The 23,028-nt window shown below is 39.9% G+C and overlaps 2 protein-coding genes across 8 annotated transcripts in view; one reads left to right on the plus strand and one right to left on the minus strand.

Annotated features, from left to right (window-relative positions):
- Positions 1–9,259, minus strand: part of LOC102055821 (neuroserpin) — a 50,790-nt gene extending 41,531 nt beyond the window's left edge. Inside the window, exon 1 of one of the 4 annotated variants that reach the window (XM_055723374.1) lies at positions 9,170–9,259. The gene's annotated coding sequence lies outside the window, so the exon portion shown is untranslated. Of the gene's footprint in view, positions 1–8,097; positions 8,225–8,677; positions 9,060–9,165 lie in introns of those variants that run through there. The other 3 variants (XM_055723375.1, XM_055723373.1, XM_014280662.3) reach the window with 3 other exon arrangements.
- A 203-nt stretch (positions 9,260–9,462) lies between these two features.
- On the plus strand, positions 9,463–22,365 carry PDCD10 (programmed cell death 10). Of its 4 annotated transcripts, none has more exons than XM_055723379.1 (9): positions 9,463–9,644; positions 14,590–14,690; positions 16,187–16,398; positions 17,036–17,089; positions 18,437–18,554; positions 19,219–19,345; positions 19,727–19,805; positions 20,080–20,162; positions 21,879–22,365. In XM_055723379.1, exons 3-9 carry the CDS (start codon positions 16,303–16,305, stop codon positions 21,958–21,960), a joined length of 639 nt encoding a protein of 212 aa, XP_055579354.1. In that variant the 5' UTR covers positions 9,463–9,644; positions 14,590–14,690; positions 16,187–16,302; the 3' UTR covers positions 21,961–22,365. The 4 variants fall into 4 exon arrangements, with proteins under 4 accessions (XP_055579354.1, XP_055579355.1, XP_055579351.1 ...); XM_055723380.1 differs by having other exon boundaries at positions 9,463–9,639; XM_055723376.1 differs by lacking the exon at positions 14,590–14,690.
- Positions 22,366–23,028: the final 663 nt, after the last annotated feature.

A 23,028-nucleotide genomic window follows, 5' to 3' on the forward strand; every position in this document is an offset into this window, starting at 1 on the left:
AGTCGGCCAGCTGAACATTATACTTTGACTCTGGAGAGAAAGTATAGCATATCTTAATTAACTATATTTTGTGTAAGCCAAAAGACAGAAAAAATTTATTTCCCAAGTCAACCAGGTAAAATGTAAGAAAATAAAACTAGTGGCAATTTAAATATGAAAAAGTCTTCAGTAGTCTCCATAATCCATATTTAAAGGGAACTAGCAAGAGCAGGTTGCCTCAAGTGAACTCTGTAAAGCAGTTCCAAATTGCTGTTTTGTTGAACGAAGTGACTTCAGATCTACTCCATTCAAGCGTGGAAAAGATGGAAATTTAATATTAATACGCCATTTCCTGTCTATGCACAGCCTTGCAAGACTTCAGTGATGGCACAATTTCTTGTTTCAAAAGGATATCAAGTATTTTCACAGTCTTGATTGAAATTCAACTCAACATTGAATTTTTCTATGAGTGAGCAATACATTATCTCAAATATTTTCCAAATAAATGATGTATTCTAATGGCCTCCTTGAACGTACATAATATTTATGTGTTGTGTAAGTCTATTTATGATACTTGTTACTTTGATCAGGACAATGCAAAATGCCTCTACAATTCAAACAATATCTCAGATTTGCAATTGTTGGCTTTCAAAGCATTATTCCATCATTGCATTGAAAGATTTACAAAATAAAAACAGGAAGTCTATGATAAATGTTACCATTTATTCTTAGAGTAATTAATATGAATGATTTAGTATCTCTAAAAATCTATACCAAGCTGCTCTAGGATAGCAAAGACCACCATGTCTGATGAATTACATGACCACCTAGTTGCTTACATGACTTCTATTATACAACACATTAAGGTTGTTAAAAGTATTAATCACATTCAAATAAACCTTTACCTTTTAACGAACTAACACCCACATGCCTCACACGCATTACTGGATTTTATTTTATGAGTAGGAGTCGTCTCTTTTTGTTTAATGGTGGAGAAATGCAGGTCAAGTATAGATTAAATTACTTGTCTATACCAAATAATCTAAAAAACCAGTATTTTTTTCTTCTTCCTTTAAAACTATCCTGTCCATTAGCATTACCTTCTCTGAGCTTCCAGAACAATCCTAGAGCCTTTGAAAGCAAAAAATTAATTTTGTCCTTGCTCTCTCAGTGCTTCAGCAATATTGCTGAGGATTCTTCTAAAGCCCTACAATTCTTAAGGAATAACTCAAAGACAGGATACTTACATAGATAAGGATTAGCAAAGAATGGTGAATATAAATTCAATTAGTCTCTACCAATACCAAAATGACAAATAGTGGGAACACACTATCATACAGCTGCTTCCATAGGACTTTCACTACAAGTAAAGATGATAGAGCTAGGTATTAGACCTAGCTCCTTGTAACAATTTTAAATGCAGATTTGAACTTACGTTGCTTTCCTCCCAAATACAAGATATCCTAGCGTCCTTGTACAGAAATATGCTACCTTCATTTCAAGGTTTTATTTTCACAGTGACTGAGTAAAAGCTTGTCCTCTTGAAGCTAAAAGGTATTTTGCTGTCACTTCATATATGAAGACCTACTATCACTTGTGGCAATTCACAAGTGTACTGTGTTTTAATATTGTATGTACATGCTCCTCCCACACATTTGTATCGAAAAATCACCAGTGGCATTTTTTTGCTTCATGCATATCATCCCCTCAAAACAAATCCACTTACAGTCAATTTGTTTCTTACTCACTTTCATGGGTATCTTCTCTATATGCCCTGCTGCTCCATATCCCCCGTAATTAGAGATTTCTTCTTGCTTGTTTTTCTCATGTTTGGTTTTCTTGGTATCTCCTCGTAGATCTAATGCCCTGCTTTCTTTAGTATTTCAGCACACACATGGTAGGGAGCGCAGATGGAAGCTGCCACCTACAGATGACGCCAAGTAGCTTCTGTGCAGGTGGAGACTCCAAAAGCTCTGAAATCCACAGAGGCTTCTGTGCTACTGTGACATTTTCTATGCCTCAGAGATGCTGGGGAGGACTAATCAAAGGCTCTCTCCTACAAACTGAGAATAAGCACAGTTGTTGCATGCAGCGACTACACAGGTGACAGTGAATTGAGGAGCTGCATTCAGGCACTCATGACATTCAGAACCTATCCCCAGTAAGAAGAATGAGAACGCTCAGAGCTACAAAGCACCACAAACACTGTTTCAGGCTGCTTAGTCCTATAAGGCTTCTTCCTTCTATGAAGGATGTTACTTCATGTCTTGCTGAATTCCTATTTCCTATTTAGAGATGCTCTTTACACACCTGACTCACTCAGGTTTGTCACATGAGGGGCAGGGGTAGATGTGGGAAGACGTTATTCATTAGCCATTCCCTTGTCTCTGGCTTAAATAAAAAAAAACAACAAACAAACCACCAAAAACTTTAAAAAACCAAACCACTTCTGGACAGGTTCACATGGGGGTGGGATATTTCACAGACTACTGTTTTCTGTTTGAACCAGTATAAATAAAACTACTCCTGCTTACTCTGAAAAGAAAGCCACATCTAGTACATCTCACAGTTCTGCTTCCTTGCAGCAGCATGTTCAGATGGCAGAATTAAGGAGTTGGACAATGCTGCTTGGAGATTAAAAGAAGCAAAGATCTACAGGCACACACTGCAGGAGCAAAAGCACCATGGGCATAGCAGGGGAAACGCTACAGCACGTAGAGGGAGATCTGGACGGTTGGTTAAGCCTGAGCACTGAAGGAGACTGATAAAAACAGACAAGCAGATGAAGAGGAAAGGCCCAATTCTGATGCAGAGGAGTGATGAAAGGCAAAGGCAAAACATCCCTTCCAGACCTTAACTACTATCAGTTATGGACAACACATAATCTCTGTCTGCAATACTTAGATCAACATTGCTGCAGGATGAAAATGAGATCATAGCAACCAAAAACCAAAACAGTGTTGAATTAAAAGGGTTCAGCTCCACATCTATGTTTATAATGCAAGTGCTAGATGGTTGCTCTTTTCAACACCTTGCCTTACTTCTCTTAAGAGATTCTCAAACACTGCTGCTCTCTTCTTCCCAGACCTCCACTGATAACTTCCTTAGATAAAAGAACAGACATGTTTGTGAATTCTGTGACTGAACTAATCACAGCCAGAGTTACAGGACAAGAAAAAAAGAAAAAGGATGGTCCATAGCACATGCAGTCGTGAAACAAGACCTTCTTTTTCATGCTGGACCATGAAGGTGTAGCAGGGACATTAAGGATCAAACTGAAAGTCTATTCTGTCCTCTTCAGCTCAAACATCAGCTTTACAAAATAAACGTTCAGGTAATATTTGGCAAGTGCGGAGTCAGCTTTGAGGTGGTGTGGGGTTTTTTTTAACAACAAAAACACCTGCTGCCTGTAATGTTACTGTGAATAAACAATGTTACTTTAATAAAGATGTTTTTATTCACCATATGTAAGCACACATGCTTTTTAAGACAGAGCAGGATTACTACAGGGTTTTAAAGGTCCATATCCAGTTTAATAAGAGAATAGTTTATTCCTCTTTAGTACTTGTAAGAATCATTAGACATCTTTCAACTCCCAGTAATTACTTTGGTTTTGGCAGACATTACCGTTTCCTCCTCCTGCTTTTTTGAATAAATCTGAAATTAACAAGTCAATAAACTGACATATTTACAGTAAAAATAACTTGGCTTCCCTCTCTTCTTCCTCCCACTTCTCATTTTTCTTTGCAGATGAAAAGGTTATCGTTCACCTACAGGCTTTACATATACTCACAGCAATTTGGGTAGGCACCTCCACACCTTTCCTTTAGATCAACAGGATCTCAAGTTGAAGACCTGGTCTACACTAAGTTGTGTTGTCTTAGGTTTCGATTAATAGCTTAAAACAGTTTCTTTTGAAAAAAAAAAACCACAAAAAAAAAACCAATCAAGAAAACATGAGTTGCTCCAGTGAATTCAAATGGCTACAGGAAGTACACTATCATTAAATGCTCCAAGAACTGCTGTAATTTAAATGGGGGGGGAAAAGCATTTGAAAAGAGCAGTCTCAGTGTACCAATTAAAAAAGATGTCTTAAATCCTTAAACCTATTCTCTTTGTAACTACAAATTACATAACTGAGATGTATGGGGAAACTGGGGCAGTGAACATCACCTCAGACAGAAACATTAACTGAAAAATGACGTTTTGCTATACTGTCAAGGAAGGAGGCAATCCCCAGTGGCTAAGTGATCATGAGGAGTTCAGACAGGCTGTCTTTGGCAAAGTACCCATGCTCCTAACATTGCCTTGACATGACAAGGTCAGTTAAAAAAAAAGTCACATTAAAGAATAGATGTCCAAGTTCTCCAGCTTACTCCAAACTTCTGCAGGAGAATCAAGGGCTGGGAAGGCGTCGCTGCTCAAAAAGTAGCAGATGCAAAATGCAACTAGAGAGTAAGCATTTGGACTTATTATCTTATTGCAAGGGCAATTAAAGCATTCGCTTTCCTGTGGTGTCTGAGCAAAATTCTCAGAATTCAGTCAGAATTCAAAAAGCAAAACAAAACCAAAGGCTAAATATGTTGCTCAAAAGAGTTAGAAAGGAAACAACAGTTCTCTCTTCAAACAAGGAAATCCCCAAACCCACTGCACACACAGACACATGGATGACAAAAATAGATGAAAACAGAAGAGCACAGGAACCGAAGTTTCCCTGAGGTTTGGAAGAGATCATTCCTAGCTAACAAGTGCTTGGTTTTGTGTATTTAAGAAATTCCACTGCAGACATGGTACCGTCTCAGCTACAATTCTGACAGAACTGATCTTTCTAAAAGCAGCCAATTGTGCATTAGCTCCATCAAATCATCACAGCATTAGATTTGTAGACATATACAGCAGCGTGGAAATAGTTTACATTATTAAATAATTATTTGGTTAGGCATAACTGTAATAGTTCAAGATTGCAGGGCTGAAGTACACAAACAAGTGGAAAGGTATTTTCTGATTAACAGGCTAGCTATTTGGTTAAAACCGAGTACAACCACATAATTTTAATTCTCTTCTTCTAGACGGTATATTACTTGTCATTATTGATTCTTCCTGAAGGAATAGTGTCAAGTCTGAAAAAGTATTTCTCAAGATTTATCATAATATTTAAACACTCAACTAAACCAAAAATCCTTTACAACCCAGAAGGTCAAACCTTATTAATCCCAAAACCAGACACATATTTAACTCATTAGCTTGTATCAATAAGAAATTTTCTCATAGCTACAGCTGCTTTGCAATGACCCTAAAGACCAAAAAAAGGATGCGGATAACTCACACAGCTTTTATCACATTAGCCACAGTCTGCAGTTTTCATAATCACTAGCTTTGAAGTATATTAAACAAAGCAGAACGTGACCTTACAGTTGATATTTTAATCATACCACATAAGAACAATTCTTTATCATACACACATTATTAAGGCCACCAAACGAGATGCCACTCGGAACTACTCTAAACACAAACAGGCAGAACAGAACGCTACTGCTACACAGACAGGCCAAGTTAAGCAGTGGCTGCACTACCAGGAAGGTTCATGCTTTGAAATGCAGAGTCACTAGACCACTTCCAGCACCTACCTCCGATCTTGGCTTGGCTGAGGGATCAACTGGAAGTGGAATGTGTGCATGTGAGACTAATGGAAAACAAAATTGAAGCTTTTAATTTTAAAGTAATGCTACGCAGTGTCGCATTACTTAATAGCAAAATGCAGATTATCTTGTCTACATTTAAATTTAGTACAATATGTGGTTATCTTTTTAGAAACAGAATTTGTGGGAGGCAAAGTGAAAAAAGACGACATGGTATTCTTTCACTGAAGTCAGGAAATTGAAAATATTTCATATAGGAATTAATCAACTTAAATTCTCACAGTACTGTATTGTTAGAGACCTTCTCCAACATAAATCCCCCTTCCAATGACCGTACTAAGGTATTTACGCTACAAAACCCCCACCATATTCCTAATGTGATTGACACACTTCACTTCCACCTGCACTTGGTAATTTAAAGCAGTCAAAACGGCAGGGATGTAAAATAAGTCCAAAGCTTTACATTTGTTATTGAATTGTGGGATTATTATTTGTCTGAAAGTGGCTAGCTTCATTATCTCCAGAAGTTTAAAGAACATGTCTTGTTCTGTCAAGTCAATAATTCAAAATTCAGAAAGTATTTCCTTTCCTCCTGCAGGAACGCATATTGCATTATTTCTCCCCACTCCCAAGTTCCACTAACCTTTTATCATCCAGTTCACAAGACTAGCAGTGCTTGAAAGACATGAATTAAATGCAAGAATTTAAGAGATATTTCCAAATTTCACTACTCTGCTCTTTCAAGTATTTGCGCAAAAATACAAAGCTATCGCTAATCATAGTTGACTATATAGACGTCTTTCCCTACCATGTGCCCATTATACCGACCTGTAACCAGAGATACTGACTGTACCAGAGATAGTGCAAGAGTATATAAAATAAACTAGACATTAATTTTTGAAGACTTGTTTACATGCCAGAAAAATTAAGATGAGGACAACCTAAAGACTGAGCATAGGACAGACGTACATAACTCATATTTGACCTAGGCTTTACAAAGACAAGAATAATATATTGCCTACATGGATTGTCAGAAAGTATTTTTAAATGTATTCAGCTACACCAAAAATGTGTCTTTATGGATGATGAATTGAAAAGGACTTTAAAGAGCCAAGAGTAGTTAGATCTTGATATGATTAATCCTAAGCACTAACCCCTCGCCACTGTTAGTTTTGTGAGATTAGGAGTTGAATTAAATTACACATAAACACAGCATTTACATCTACAGAATAAATTTCAGAAGAGTTACTCCAACAATGTAGTGTTCCTAGAATTCTGCTAGACTATGCATGAATATATACACATTCTTCCATCTGAGAGGATGGGATGAGAAAAGGTCAAAAGACCCAAGTCTTAAAACATACACAAAAACACACCGCATCAGCAGGCTCCCACAGTAAGCAAGTCACTTAGCAACTCAAAGGTGCATTAATCCCAAACCATTTTTGGAATCAATTTGAGCCGGCAGTGCCGTAGCTAAAGCGTTCAGTAGGCTAACATACACACAGCATATTGTGTGGTTTCAACAATGAATATGAAAGTAGATGAGCAACAGCTTCATGAATATTTTCACATACATGTGAACAAATCATTTGCTGAAAATGGTAGATGGAGAGACAAAGTCAAAGCAAATTTAAAAACCCAAACTCAGTCTCAAACTGAACTTGAGAATGTGAACATAGAGCATAGGAAGTCTGGTAAAGATATATTTTGGAACTCATGACTACATTTAATAGCAAACTTAACACCGCCACAAGCCTTCACCTTGTATTACCTCTTAAATTGCCCTGTGTAATTCTGTAGACAACCCATACCTTAAAGAAAAAGCCATTAACTGTTCCTCCATCCTACCTCAGCAACTGTTCCTCATTACACTCAACAAACCCACAACTGTTATGAAAAACACAATAGATGTAAATTTAAAAAGTATGAATCTGGTCCAAGACCCCACTGATTTGGAAAAAAAAAAAAGTAATAAAAAAGAAGACAGAATTTGGAATAGTATTACAGAATTTATGGAGGTAGATAATATACTTTATTTTAAGTTTTAGCACCTGTAGGACTGTGGCTTTCTAGCTTAACTTTAAAATGTACCGATTTCACAGAAAGGATAAAATTCAACAGACATGCATTTGACTTAATGTATGTTATGAGATTTTGGTAAATGTCTCTCACCTAAGCAGAATAGCATCATTTTCTATTAGACTGAACTACTGATCACATTAAAAACGATGAGACAAGAATTGAGGAATCAGAGATTGCAGGTGATTAATATTAGACAATTCGTACACACTATTCTAGTTTTAAGTAGCCCTGTAATACCAAGATCCATGGAGTATTTGATATGTGAGAGATCATACAAAGACCCAATTAAAACAAAGTGGCAGGGGGAGGAGAAAATTCAGTACACGTAATAAAGTATAATAATCCAGATACTTTTTTTCTTTTTTTTTTTTTTCTACGTAGTGCTCTTGCTCACCTACGTGAAGGCGAGGGGGACTGGTTACATGCACATGATCTGCCTGCTCCCACAGACATCACAGTCTTCCCACTTTGCCGTCTCAGTGCTGCGAGAAGTTACAGCCAGCGTTTGACAAGTTTAATACCCTAGCTGTTCATTCACACGTTCGCATCGGAATTCATGTGTCTCATTAACATTAGGTAATAGGCAGCAGTATTTAAAAAAAAAAAAAGCGACTTTTAATACTGATGCATCAGGCACGCAGACACAAACCCAGAACTGAGTTAACATTTTAACAATTGAGCTCATTTTAAATTTAACTTAAAACTTTAAATCTTCAGGCTTACCAGGACAATTACCTCGACATAATACACAAGTTTACTTAATTGTTTGAACAGCCGAAAGAGGGAACACCCGGCACACACGTACGGTCTGCGGCGCAGGGAGGGAGCTGACAGCACGGAGCGTGCCACACGCCAGGGAAGCCCCTCAGAACCGCGCTCCGGGCGGGCAGCGACCCCAAAGGGCACGCAGACCCTCACGACACCGCCTGCTTCGGCACGGACGGGTTTTGAAGAAGTCCCGCCGCAACACTTACCACAGCCCAAGTTGACAACAAAGTGCTGGTGCCGAGCGCCGAGGCTGGCGAGCGGGGCTGCGGCTCCTCAGGGGCGGGAGCGGTTTCCCGCCCACCGCCGCCGGCGGACAGCGCAGGCAGGCGGGAGACAAAGGGCGACCCAGCACCCGCGGGGTGCCGGGCTGGTTTCTCCCCCTTCCCAAGTTCTCCCACCGCCGGGGAAGCACCTCCGTGCCCACACGCCTCCTCTCCCCGCCGCAGCGGGCGGCGCGGCGGGCGCAGCCTCCCTCCCCTCAGGCGCTAACGGAACGCCGCGGCGGCACCTTCCCGCTCGGCGCCAGCCCGGGCCGTAGCGGCGCTCCCACCGGCGGCCCCTGGAGTGGCCAGGCGTTGCTCCGCTACCGACACCCGGACACGCGTGCACAGCCACAGAAAGCTTCACTCAGTTGAAGAAATAAACTAGAGCCACCGCCCACGCACACACCGCCAGCAGCGAAGGGACAGCGCACTCACCGGCCCGCCGCCGCCGCCGCCACACCCCCACCCGCCGCCCGCCGCCGAACACACAGCTCCGCGCTCCGCCGCGGCTGTGCTCCCCCCGCCGCCACCGCCGGGGTAGTCTCACCGCCCCGCCCCGCGGAGGCCCCGCCCACACCCCGCCAGCTGCGCGCTCCGATTGGGCGCTCCTGTCTCAATCTCCCCCCCCTTACCCGCCCAGCTCCGCGCTCCGATTGGGTGTTCCCGCCTCCCTCTGCCCTCCCCTTCCCGCCCGGTTCCGCCCCCGGCCCTGCGCCGCGCGGCATTGTGGGGCTCGTGGTCGCGGCGGGTGGACTACGAGCCCCAGGGGCCCGCGCGGCCGCCGGGCAGTTCCGGACAACGCCTGGTGTGTGGTAACAGCAGCGGACGCTTCCTCCTTGCAGGCGCTTCCGGCGCGGCGGCGAAGCCCACTCGAGAGCTCCGAGGGCTCCGTGGGGCGGGGGGAGGTGAGGTGCCACGCCGCGCCTGCCCGCTGCCTTCCTGTCGTGGCGTGTGGCCGCGGGGAAGCGAGCGCGCCGGGAGGGCGGGGGGTTCCGCCGGGGTGCGGGCGTAGGGCCTGGCTCGCCCTTCGGGGCTGTGCCGCGCCGGGAGCGGGGAGCTCTTCCCAGTGTCTGGGCCTGCCTGAGGGGCGGCGGTGGGGGCGGGCAGGACGAGCGGGGGCCGCCGGTAGGTGCTGCCGCAGGTGAGCGCGGCCTTGGGCCTGGCCGTGCGGAGCAGGCGGGGGATGCCCCTTCCCTCCCTGCCCGGGGGAGGGTCCGGCGCTGCCGGGTGGTTGACCTGATGTCTCTCACCCTGGGGCGGGGGTGCAGTGGGGTGAGGGCTCCTCCCCGTCCTTCTCCCCGTCCTCCCCGCAGCCCTCCGGCGCCGCGGGTGCCTTGGGGCCTTCCCCGCCTCGGGGCGGGGGCAGCGGAGGGGCTGCCCGGTCGGAGGCCGCTGGGCCCGGGCCGCCCCGCGGTGCCCGGCGAGCCCCGGGAGGGCAGCGGGGGCACGGCCGGGCCCGGCGGTGCAGGCCCGGATGTGCATTATTTTTAGCTCGTCCTAAGGCCGGAGCGGAGCGCTATCAGGTGGCGCCGGTGGGCGCCGGCGGTGCGGTCAGTGCCGCTTCAGGTCTGCGGGAGGCGTCCCGGCTCCTGCCCGCTGCCGGCTCCTGCCGGCTCCTGTCCGCTCCGCAGCCGGAGGGCGGGCAGGGAGAGCAGCCGCCCCGCCGGGCTGTGCTCCTCCTGGTGACGGACCAGTCTGGGGGACGTTTGGTGCCTGGGTCACCCATTAGGTTGTTGGTGTAACTGGTGAGTGGGGCTGGTTGTCTGCTGGGGCACAGATGTATGGCTGAAACCCGGGACCAGTTCCTGTTACCAGAGGAACTAATTGCTCTCTGGTATCTGTTTGCTTGTTGGGATGTGTTTGGATGTTTGAAACTGTGTCTTACCTGTTAGCGTTTGATAGAGTAACAGCTCTACTTTCATATTCCCAAAGAGGAAAAAAAAAAAAGAAACGGGGATATGTTGTTGTGATCATACATGCTAAGAACCGTGACCTGTTTCAGTTATATTTTAATGTTGCTACCCAGTGAAATTGGAGCACCATCCGCGAGGCTGTAGTTTCTCATGTTGTAGGCAGACACAAAAGCCAGACTAAATCCATTTTGGAGTTCAGCATTGCAAAAGAACATGAACTAATTGTAAGCCCGACTTCAGAGTAGACTTGGATTTTGTTTTTTTAAGTTGTCTTTCTAAAAATAGACATCGTGGGTATTGCAAGTTCATCTGATTTCGGAATTAGTCATACGAATTGCTCTTACAATAATAAAACACATAAGCAGTTATGCTTTGTCAGAGTGAGCTGAACCGTAAGTGACTATTATATGTGTGTGGAGATGTTTGAAAATTGCATCTCTCTACCCTAGCAGGAGGCATTTAAACATACTTTAAACACTTCGATGCTGTTCTCTGGTGACATTCCTTTTATTGAGTCTTCAGTGAAACTGCTGGCTGTAAGAGTAAAATACGGGATCAGTGCAGTAGAGTGCCTTTTTAGAGCTTCTTGTTATCAACAGTTGATCTGTATGCCCATTCCAATGAATTCAGCCATACCGTCATGAAGTCATGTCAGTTTTTAAAAGATGAAAAGTAGCTCTGTATCTGAAGCGCAAAGCCTTTAAGCTTTGTACCATACAGTCAAAGTTACACAATGGGAGGTAATTGCAATCTGTAATTGAAATACAGCGGTGGCAGGTAAGTTACCGTCTGACATGGAGGTGTGGGTTTTTTTGATTACTTCCAAGTGACCCTTAATAAGAAGTAGATGGTTAACGTACTATGCATGGGGTATATGTATAGTTAAAAAGCGAACTTGGCAATTTTATTTTTCTTCTTCTGTAAGATTTGCAACTGCAGTTAGTAAATTACCTAAACTCCCACCTCCCATGCACATTGTCCTTAGAAATAGAAGCCAAGCTTTTTGCCTCTGAATTTGGAATAGAATTCATGTTGCTACTTCCCTTCCCCCACTCTTTTTTTCCTGAACTTAAATTAGTTTTTCTGGTAACTCAGGAGTCTTGGATCAGGTTAAAGGTTAAGACCTCGTCTTGAATCCTCACTGCAAAAAGTGGAGCAGACCTTCATGGCAGCAAGGATAGTCTTTTCTAGCAGGAATAGAGCTGTAATTTTTGCTGGAAGCCAACCACTGAAATAATCATTTTGGAGGCTTTGTTTCTCTTTAGTATTTTTCTAAAAAAGAGGATTAATATCTGTGTGCTTAAGGTTTTGCAGATCTAAGGTGAATGGAGCCTGGAGAAGGGAATAAAGACAACAGCGCATAGGTAGATCTACTGGTGGCACAGCTGAAGAATAATTGAGATTGTGCCAATTATATCTAATGTTACTGTTATTTTAAAAACTTTTAAAAAAATCATAATCATTAGATACAGCTCTGTTCTCTTTAAACACTGTTTCAAGAGATGGTGTTAAAAACCTTTATTTCATGGATACCTTGCTTGTTTTTGCACTGTCCAATGAGCAGATGTGGTTTTGGGGCACATAACTGCACTCTGTAGTCACTGCAATGGTTATGTTCTTACCAAGTAGCTCTGCAGTTCTGCCACTTAATTTTAGCACATGACCAAAACTGTCAGTAAATGGTACAGGTTAGAGAAAGCAAATTATCACTGTAGGTACTGATAAAACTAATTGTATATTTTAGGGAGTGCAGTGTTTTTTGCTGCTTACCCTTTTTGGCTTACAGGAAGTTTACCGTAGGTTTTCTTCTGCTAAAGTTCAACTGAATGATGTAAAATGTTATTGGATAGATACGAAGGAATGGGTCTATCAAAGAATCCTTCCAAATATATTTCTCCTGTAAAATGTACCAGTTCTCACAGTGTTAGCTGAATAGCTGGGGTAATATTTTAGTGCTGGAGCCTAAAGCTTAGAATGTAAGATTTATACTGACAGTGAAAGCATATACTCCGTGTTAGTACATCTCTTGGAATACAGCTTGGTGCACTTCATGGCTTAACAATGAGCAGCCAGGATTGCATTAACTGGCATCTTAGCATAGTTTTCAGATTTAGATTCTCTTCAAATTCCCTAAATCATTCTGTATACTCTCTCTGATGGTTGATTTTATCTGTTGTAGCATGATTCTAATTGCACATACACAGGTTTGAATCTGTGGGATCACTGTAACCAAAAAAAAGATCAGACTTCCATGCAGATTAATATTTGGCAGTATCCTCCTAGCTTCTTCTTGTCTTTCCTCCTCAGACCAATTAACAAGTTTGCCAAGTAGAGTAACACCTTGGTTTTTTGCATCTTACAGCATTTTGCCAGGATTTTCTGAACAATGTGACTACATTTGGCTGTTCTGATAGGTCACCTTCCCATGGAATTTTATTCCTTTTTTTTTTTTTTTTGAGTAAGTTAAAAAAAACAATTAGCAGATGAAACTAGGGTAAACTTGTCTCAAGACTCTCTTGAGATTGTAGTGGACTGAAGTTAAGGTTTTAGAAGACGGCGTTATCATAAAGCTTGGCAGCTATGCAGATGTCTGCTTTTGGTCACATACCAAAAGAACTAGTGAAAGCTCCTAGATGCTGCAGGATAATGTGCATTAAACTTTGGCTTTAGTAAAGCCATTTTGAAGGCTAGTGGACTTTCTAATAATTGATTTAAATAGTTAGGACAGAAACTTCCGTTTTCATGGGGATTTGGTCCATAATCAGGATCGAGACCCTTCTTCAAAGGTAGTTTTATGTGATTTAGTGCAGCTATGACAAACTATCTTTCTGTAATGCAAATAAATGTGGGGTTTTTTTTTGAAGATTTTTATCCATGCTATTTAACACTAGCAAAGATTGCAGTGCATCTAAGTTGCATCCGAAAGATGTGAAGGAGATCCCTAGCTGCAAAGACAAATAGCGTGGCAATGTTAGCAGCCAGATACTTGCATGACAGCCTTATGCTACCTGATATATCTGCTGGAAAATGGGAAGATTTCTTGACTAGTGAACAACCAGTGTGATATATTGAATATATTTCTTTTCATATGTTGGCAACAACAGTATTTGATGTTCTCAAGTATTTCTTCATCTGTATTTAAATCTCTCTCTTGTCTTCAGTCACAACACTTGTATCCTCTGTGTTAATACAAATCCAAGGGTTTGTGTTTTGTATGAAGGGTGTCAGTGTGTGGTAAAGCGGTAATAGATGGTGTAAATTGTTTTTATATGGGGGTTTAACAGTACCATGGATTAATAACGATAGCTTATGGCTCTTCAGGAAAAAATGAGTTCTTCATGATAGTCCATAGTGTAATAGGTTTTCATCATAATAAAAATCCATCACTTGAGTTAGTATTTCCTTTTCTTTGAGGATACTGCTAACCCATAAAAACCAAGTAATTGTCTGTAATGGTTATTTTGTCCTTTTTTGCCCTTCTTCCTACGTTCAAAAATCTTTTGGGCAGACTAGATTCTAATGTTCAATGACCTGATATAACTTTAAAAAACTTGCTCTGTCGAGAATACAGTACTCCAGATAAAAACTTCCAGTAGATTAAACTCTAAATCCTGTCTTCAGTGGTGCTTGCTATTGTAGTATCTTGCATGAGTATATATTTTTACTGAACTTGCAGAAAGAGAGAATTAAACAGTAAAACAAACAGCTCTGCATCCACTCTGCCCCTTACATGCCAGAGTAGTTAGTGCAGGGAATATGCATGTATAATAAATGGGACAGCTTGTAGTTGCAGTTGAGTGAAAACTTGTTCAGACAAGTTTCTTCCCCCCATGTGAGTAGACCTTGTGTGAATTTATGTAACTCTGAAACAAGTTCTTTAAAGATATTCAGCTTTTCGAGGAATGATGAATATTCACTTGTATTCTTCTATGTTCTTGACAGCCATAAAATATCTACTGGTAGGTGATAAAAATGTGAGAGTCCTGATTGTTACAATTCCATCCATGTGGATGTATCTCATCTATACAGGCCCCTTTCTAAAGGTAATCCTGTTCTGTGACTATAGGAATCTGCTCATGTATGTCATGTTAAAGGGGTGGAACAGTAAGAGAAGCACAGCTGAGATTTTGCAATAAGTAGTTCCTGTTAGAATACTTACATATTTTTCTTCAAATCAGGTGTTAACTGTTGGCTGTTTCTGTAGTGTGACCAGTTCTTCTCACTTTTGGGTATATTCATGCTGCCTAATTGCATGTTCAGATGAATGTGTGTGATATTTGTAGTCATCCAAGTTCTTTGTGCTTACTGTAATCAATAACAACTTTCACTTCTATAATTATAGCAAAACTACTATATACCTGCCCTGGGCAAAAACCTTCTATTTAAACAGCCTGAAGATTTTTAGCCAGTGCAGAGCATAATGAGGAATATAGCCTGAAGAAATATCTTGGCATTTTTTAACCTGTTCAAGCTATTGGGAAGTGATATTAATTACTATAGTAGCTTTTGCTGTTTCTTAAAAAATTCACTTTTTTCACTTCTTAGTAAATATCCATAAAGTCATTAAGTAAACGTATAAATGCCTGATGTTTGAAACTTGTTAGGAGGAAAAAAACTCCTCTAGTGCATGACATACTCCAAGCAAATCTAAAAATTTAAACTGTTAACCTTTTTGTGTGCCTTTATTCCTAACGTGGACTTTAGGTCTCTAAAACTCAATTATGTTATATAAAATATTTTAAAAGGATATTACAGACAGAAGATATAGCAGGCTGTAACAAGGATTTCTTATGAACTGTAGGGTGACTTTTTTTTCTTTTCCACATTATTTCTGGGTCTGAGCAATGATCACTCTATGTTGGATATGATGAGTTGGACTGGGTGGAGAACTTCCAAAACCTACGTTCAGTTACTGGAACAATAATTTTTCCATTGAGTTAACATAGCTGTTGACACACCCTGAGTGGAAACATGACTTAAGACTTTTGCTTATGTAAAACCAAAGATGTGGTATTTGGAATTCAGATGGGTAGAAAGTAGGCACTGATCTCCAGCAGAATCACAGCTTGATATGTATGCAAAAATATGGAGTATTTATAGGTAGTCTTAATGTTAGTTGCCATAATGCATCTGTATGGGTTTTCGGTTTACAGCACGTAATGCTTCTCAAGCTTTTTCTGTATGTGAGTTGTCAGGAATCACACTGCTGCTTACGAGCAGTGGCAAGATTTTTGTAATACATAGCAAATAAAATCACTTCTTTCGGGAAAAATCATTCCGTAAGAACTTGAAGTAAAACATTTTTGGAACAACCTTACTCCTTAAAGTATCTGTTCACTTAATAGATTTCAGTTCAGGTTTTGAAGTTACGTGAAGTAGTCATTCCATATTTACTTAATTCATGTCGTAAGTAATTCCTAGTTTCTAGGCAGTAACAAACTAATGGTGTTTTGTGCCTTTTCATTTTTAGAACCTGTCAGTCATGAGCATTCATAATTATGTGTTTGTGCTTTTGTTTTTTTTCCTCACGCAACCTAAGGACAATATATTTTTCAAGTTCAAGTGTTCTTGCACAACGAGGAAAAAGAAGAAACATTTCAGTGAATGAGGAGTTTTTTGCTTCGATAGTGTTTTCTTAGGGAAGTGGGTCTTTGAATGAGGATGACAATGGAAGAGATGAAGAATGAAGCAGAGACCACTTCTATGGTTTCCATGCCTCTCTATGCTGTTATGTACCCTGTCTTTAACGAGGTAGGCTACATTTTGCTTTGGAGTAATAATCCCCTTTACATGGGGAAATATGTTCATAGTAACAGGTTGCTCATCTTGACTGAGAAAGCTTTGTGTCTAACACCATCTTGTTTCTATGCTTTGTTTTACCGTTCTTTCCATGAATACAATTTCATGCTTATCAAAGGTTGCTAGTTGTCTTGGCCCTGATTCTTTTTCTTACCTTTTACAGAAGATTTTAACAAAAACTGTTAGGCCTGGCATTCTGTGGCAGGAAGTAATGTACAGTTGAACGTGTGCCTGTCAGCTCCATACATTTTAATTTTACTGCTAATGATTATCATTCAATAGGATATGTGTTTTTCTGCAAGTGTTAGACATTGTCAAGGAGTTCTCAAAAGCTTGTCAGATTTCTGCTGTAGGCTGGATAAAGGCAAAATAACTCCAGTGACATGTTTGATTTTTATGTTTTTATTTTGGGAGGAAGTGTTTCCTTGGGGGTTAAACTTCATAGTATCTCTCCTTCAAACAGACCAGTAGCTTAAATGCTTTTGTCAACTCCCTTTTTCATTATGCTCTATAAGGCAAGGCATGAGTACTTGACTTGTTCTGTTCTGATAACATTAGAATTGCTAATAATTATAAACTTTTGTTGCAGCTAGAAAGAGTAAATCTATCTGCAGCTCAGACACTGAGAGCAGCTTTTATTAAGGTGAGAAGTAACTTGTATTGAAGAATGATTGTTTGTAAGGCAAACCCTAAACGATGAAGCTAAAAATTCAGCTGTCTTGTTTCCTTGTATCTTTGTGTTTGAAAACTGCATCCTTGATCCAGGAGTCTAAAAATTAAGTGGAGAATTGCATGGACTGTAAGTTTGAGATGTCTGCAAATGTTATGAGTAGAAATCTGAATGATACGAGTAAACTGAGCAATTTTAAACAGACAGAATCTTGCCTATGTAGTACATACAAAAGCTTAAATCTGGAATCAGTCAGTGAAGGTAGTAAGTTAATAAACTTAGTCTAAGTGTGACAAGATTATGTAGAAAAGGTGTTCATGAGAAGTAGGCATGTAGCAGACTTTGAGCATGGTTTACAAAGTGAATGGTAATGGGATTTCTTTTGTGGATAAGTTCAATGTTTGTATTTGCATCCAGAAGTAAATGGAAAAAAGATTCTTCTAACTTTTCTATACATTCTTAAAGAATGACGATACAGATATTCCTTTTATTGCTTTATTGAAGTGGTGATCTTTTGAAATACTTTAAATGAAAAAAATTGTAGACATGACATATCTTAACATGTGAACTATGCAACTGAGCAATACTTCCTTGTTTCTACACATAGATTGAAGTGTACCTAGATAATCTTAAGTCTGAACTAGAGCTTGTACGAGTTAAATGTTTTTATGACTGGTGGCAAGGAGCTAAGCTGAAAGCAAATAATGTAAAACCTGAGATATTGGTAGAAATGGTAGTGCTAGCTAAAAAACCACACAGCCTCATTCTTACTCGACACAGCATAATCTTTTGATAGCAGTGCAGGTAGTGTGAATACCTTCAGTGTTAGTCTAGCTTAGCTTTACTTAGATATGTCATGAATCAGAAGGTGGTTTTTTTTTTCCTGGAAAAGCAATTCCAAGATGATGATTGAGCATATGATGTGATTCATAAGAGGCACATTCACAAAATGGCATGTGGAAGATGGGGGAGTAGCACCTGTTGAGTGAATTAAATCCCAATGGATATATCTTTGTCTCAAAGCTTAGTGTTTATGGAAATAAACAGAATATAAAATTTCATGAAGAACTTTCTTATTCAAATTGAAATGAGTGGAAAGGCTTATTGGAAAAGTTGCTTATACAAAGTCACTGATGCAGTCCAAGAAAAATGGATGTTGTAGTGGAAGAATGGTTTTCAGTGTAATGTGCTAGTCTAAAGCCATTAGACTTTTAAAATTTCTAGCAAAGTCCCACAGTATATGAACTGAGTCATGTGAAAATCTGCCTTTGTGTTTGCAGTCTTGCATATTTAAGAATGGAAATTTTCTTTGCCATACAGGCTGAAAAAGAAAATCCAGGTCTTACACAGGACATCATTATGAAAATTCTGGAGAAAAAAAGTGTGGATGTGAACTTCACAGAGTCTCTTCTGCGTATGGCAGCTGATGATGTAGAAGGTAATATCTCATCTGTTATGTTGAGTAGATGTGTTTTTAATCACACTGTTAACTAGGAACATGCATTTCTCTAAGCCCATTTTCAGAAGAGGTTATTTGTTTCTTAATAGATTTTTTCAGCATGATAGAAGAATACTTGTATTTCCTGAATATCTCTTTTTGAGAAGTTAAACCTCCCTAAAAAAACCCCCATACTTGACTAGTAAGAGAAAGAAAGAGAATGAATGTTTAAAACTGTGTTTATGTGGGTGTATAATTCAGTTCGCAATGCTAGCGACCAGAAAAAAACATGTATGGAGGATAATATTCACCTTCCTTTTCTCTGCTTCAAATTAAAAGCAGTAGTTATACTGTCAGAGAAAGGGAGTATACAGCAGACTTAGTTATTTGAATACAGCATTTGATTATTGTCTTCAGTGCCCCTCAAGTAAGGTAAGATGGGCTCTCTTTCCAACTTGCAATAACAAAGATTATTGCTGGCACTGTGGTTCTATTGATGCAGAGCATATTCATTGCACTTTTCTAACCATGGCTACTTCGGGGCTGTTCAGCTTACAAATATAGTATGGCAATACTGCTGCATTTTGTGAAGTAGTGTTTTTAGCTGTCACTAGGGACTTGGAGGAAAAACTAATGGTATATTTGAATATGTTCTTTTGTTAAGAGTATATGATTGAAAGACCAGAACCAGAATTCCAAGATCTTAATGAAAAGGCACGAGCACTTAAACAGATTCTTAGTAAGATTCCTGATGAGATCAATGACAGAGTGAGGTTTCTTCAGACAATCAAGTAAGTACTGTATTACGTATTTTTTATTTCAGATTGAGGGGTCAAACTTTTTAGCTAGGTCTGAATGTTCAAATGCTGTAGAAGATGCTAGGAGCACTGTTCCCATTGGAAGAGAGCCTGAACCTCTCATAAATGAGCAGACTGAATTGAGGATATTTAACAAGAGCCCCACGTTGCTAGACCGAACCTAAGTGGCTGATTCCTAGTTTGAATTTCCGTGTCACTGGTGTAGCTGTTTGCATTTGGTATTGCTACATCTTGTCTGGCACTTAGCTCTGTAGAGGCTGTTTTAAGAAGTATTTGACTACTAGAAGGGGATTAAATTCCATCTAAATAGGATAGCTTAAGGATATTACAACTATTTTTTTTATTGCCAAATAGGGACATCGCGAGTGCAATAAAGGAACTTCTTGACACAGTAAATAATGTCTTCAAGAAATACCAATACCAGAACCGGCGGGTATGTGCAAGAACTATTTTTATACAATGTTTTTAATAGTGTTAAGAGGAAGGATATCCTTTTGATCAGAGGCTGAATAGGAGAGCTTAAATGGTCAATAACATAATATCTTTAACAAAAGAATTGTTGTATGGTAGGTCTTAAAAAAAATAAAATCAACTTCTATATCTAAGGTAATGTTAGCCAATTTTCTTACTGGTTTAACCTCAAGATTCTCACTGTACCGAACAATACGTGAATTAAGACTCTGCTCCTGGTGTTCTTGTTTTCTTAGGCACTTGAGCACCAAAAGAAAGAGTTTGTAAAATACTCCAAAAGTTTCAGTGATACTCTGAAAACCTATTTTAAAGATGGAAAGTAAGTATGGCTTTTGTACTAACGTTTTACATAATGAAAGGCCTTGTTGACTAACAGGGGAAAACAGGATAAACTTTGGGGCATAAACTCCCTTCTTCAGGACTTGCCTGTTTTTTTCCTCACCTGTGTCCTCAGACCATTGTGGCTGCTTTAAAATACATTCATGCCTTTTTTAACACCTTTGAGGAGAGGGAAGTTGGTTAAATGCACCACCATACAACACCTGTGTGCAGTATTAGCTTTGAGCTTGAATATGTAAAGATAAATTTCATGGCCCCTGTGTGGTTTTCCTCAGTGTATATAAGAGGACAAAAAAACTTTTGAATGCTTAACTGAAAAAAAAGTAATCTGCCTATTTGAAATATCATTTGCAAACGCTTAACAGCTGCGGAGCTTTTTCTTTGATTTACATTTTTATTGTCCTTTCTCTAAGGTTCCTTATAGTGGTTTGCAGTATTTGGAATTACTCAGCTGATTAATAGTTTTATATCTGAACATTTTTAGCCTGCAGACTGAGGCTTTTTTCAAGTCTTCACCTCGGATTTTTGATGTCACTGTTCATGCGTATCTCGCTGTAGTGACTTATTCAGATGATGGGTGTATCCCCCTCAGATTTTGACAGTACCAAAGTGTTCTATGTGCTGCTGTTTCAAAGATGAGAACTAACTTTCATGTCTGGTCTGTTGAGCTTGGCAAAGGCCAAGAGCGCTCAGGGGATGGTGCATTATCAAAGGAGAGGGAAGTCTTGAGACCAGCTGTAAATACTACGTGGCTTCTATGAAAGCATTCCCCACTCCCACCATTGAAATTGGGCTAAATTTGGTTATGATACTAAAATGAGAAATTTAGGCCTTGGTAGCTTTATGATTACTGAACAGATGTATAGGTAAGTTTTCGTATGAACAAGGTCTAAACAGTCTTGGTTCATTTGAAAACTGTTTGACTGAAAAAATGGGGAAGAGGTTGGATGTGTTGTGCATGTACCCCAGCCATACTGAAGGAGAGCAGCTTTGTTTAGCCCTATGTGAAGTGAATACTGTGCTGTGTATTGCGGGTGTAAACTTAGTGTATTAGGTATTATCAATATTACAAGAAATCCCAGGTAAGGCCTTTATTCCATGTCCTTGTGGAATCAAAAGTAATTTATATCTGTCTGAACTGCAGGCTGAATAAGACACCCTGCTCCCACCAGAAGGTTACAGCGCTAAACAAAATAGTCATGCTCACAGACTTTGTTACTGAGCTGAAAAATTCTGTGACCTCACACGTCTGTCGGAGCAAAAAGATAACTCAAATAGTATGTTGTTTCCATATGCATGCATGCTTAGCAGTTCCTGAGGAAAGAGTTGCAAAATCTGAAATTACTAGGAGATGAAGTGTTCAGCTTTGGAAAGAACAGGTGTTTAACGATCATCTGCTCCACTCTTAGTTAGCTAAAATCTCAGGGTTAAATGATTGAGATGTCAATGATGATCGAGAGCCAAAGCCTTCAAGTTCCTGCCAATAAACATAGTCTTTATAGGATTGTCTATGCAAATGAGTTTATCTGTTTGCCAGCAGTAAGCTTCAGGTAGATTATGATATGGTAAAACATCAATATGCTTCCAATTTGCAGAGCTTAGATGCCAATATACTTAGTTGCCTGACCTTAATGCTGTATTTATTGAATGACATGTTTCTAAAAATGTCTGAAGCAATATCTTTTTGTTTTAACAGGGCAATAAATGTGTTCATAAGTGCCAACCGACTAATTCATCAAACCAACTTGATACTCCAGACCTTCAAAACTGTGGCCTGAAAACTGTATATGTTGAGAGTTGTACTTTTCAATGGTGGATAGGGTACCTTTATATGTAAATTTTAAAGTTTTGACTGTATAAATTATCAGCCCCTCTTGAGGGGCCTAATGCAGGATTTTGAATGGGATTATTGCCATCGTACACCATATTTTTGTAAAACATTGTAGCTTAATCATAATCTCACAATGAAGAATTTTGCATCACTTTTTGCTATTATCATTCTTTTCAGAATTATAAGCCAAAAGAATTTACGCCTTAATGTGTCATTATGTAACATTCCTTATAAGAATTGTAAATATTTGGTGTTCTGTTTCTGACATTTTAACTTGAAAGCGGAAAAACTGCAAGATTATGTATTTAACAATATTGGTGGCAAATATTCAATAAATAGTTTACATCTGTTAGACTGTCTTCTTGTATGCGAACAAAAATGCATAACTCATCTTTCTAGAACTGCAGAGCATTCTTTAAATGGAAAAATTAAAATTATTTGGGTGCTTAAAGCTACTGGCAGTTAAGTTCAGTATAAAATGAGGGGTTTTCCTTAAAACTGAGATTTTTGGCTGTGATCTAATACTAGACCAGTATAATTCTATTAAAATGTCTTTGACAAAATAATAGAGAACCCCAGAAGTGAGATGTGCTTTTGTTTTTGATAGAAACTAAATCTCACTTCTTTCTTAATCTTCTTTTTGTGGTGAGTTAATACGTTTTTACTGCTAGAGTATTCCCAGGTTTGGAGCAGAGGTTCACTTTAGATATATGCAGCACAGTGTGAGTTTAAAATATTAAGGTAACTAGGGTTTTTATATTGGTACCCTTTTGGGAGGGAGGAAGAGAGAAGATAACAACTCTTCCAGTAGCGCTAGTGATGTCTACTATGCATGCCATAAGGCAACTTTTTTTTTTTCAGGGACTGGAATCACGCGAGACCTGGATTGTCAAAGCTTGTCTGTGTAGTTGGTTAAGAACTGCTGATGGACAGATTCAAATTTTATCGCTGTGATTTCATGGTAATATTTCACAAGTTCTAATGGATATCTTCCATGCCCCTTTGAAGTGCACCT

Source organism: Falco cherrug, chromosome 11, assembly GCF_023634085.1.
Source record: "Falco cherrug isolate bFalChe1 chromosome 11, bFalChe1.pri, whole genome shotgun sequence".
NCBI lineage: Eukaryota > Metazoa > Chordata > Aves > Falconiformes > Falconidae > Falco > Falco cherrug.

Coding starts and splice junctions, on each gene's coding strand:
- PDCD10 (XM_055723379.1), top strand. CDS start 16,303: ATGAGGATGACAATGGAAGAGATGAAGAATGAAGCAGAGACCACTTCT. Junction 19,346..19,726: donor AGGTTTCTTCAGACAATCAA/GTAAGTACTGTA, acceptor ATTGCCAAATAG/GGACATCGCGAGTGCAATAA. Junction 19,806..20,079: donor ACCAATACCAGAACCGGCGG/GTATGTGCAAGA, acceptor TTGTTTTCTTAG/GCACTTGAGCACCAAAAGAA.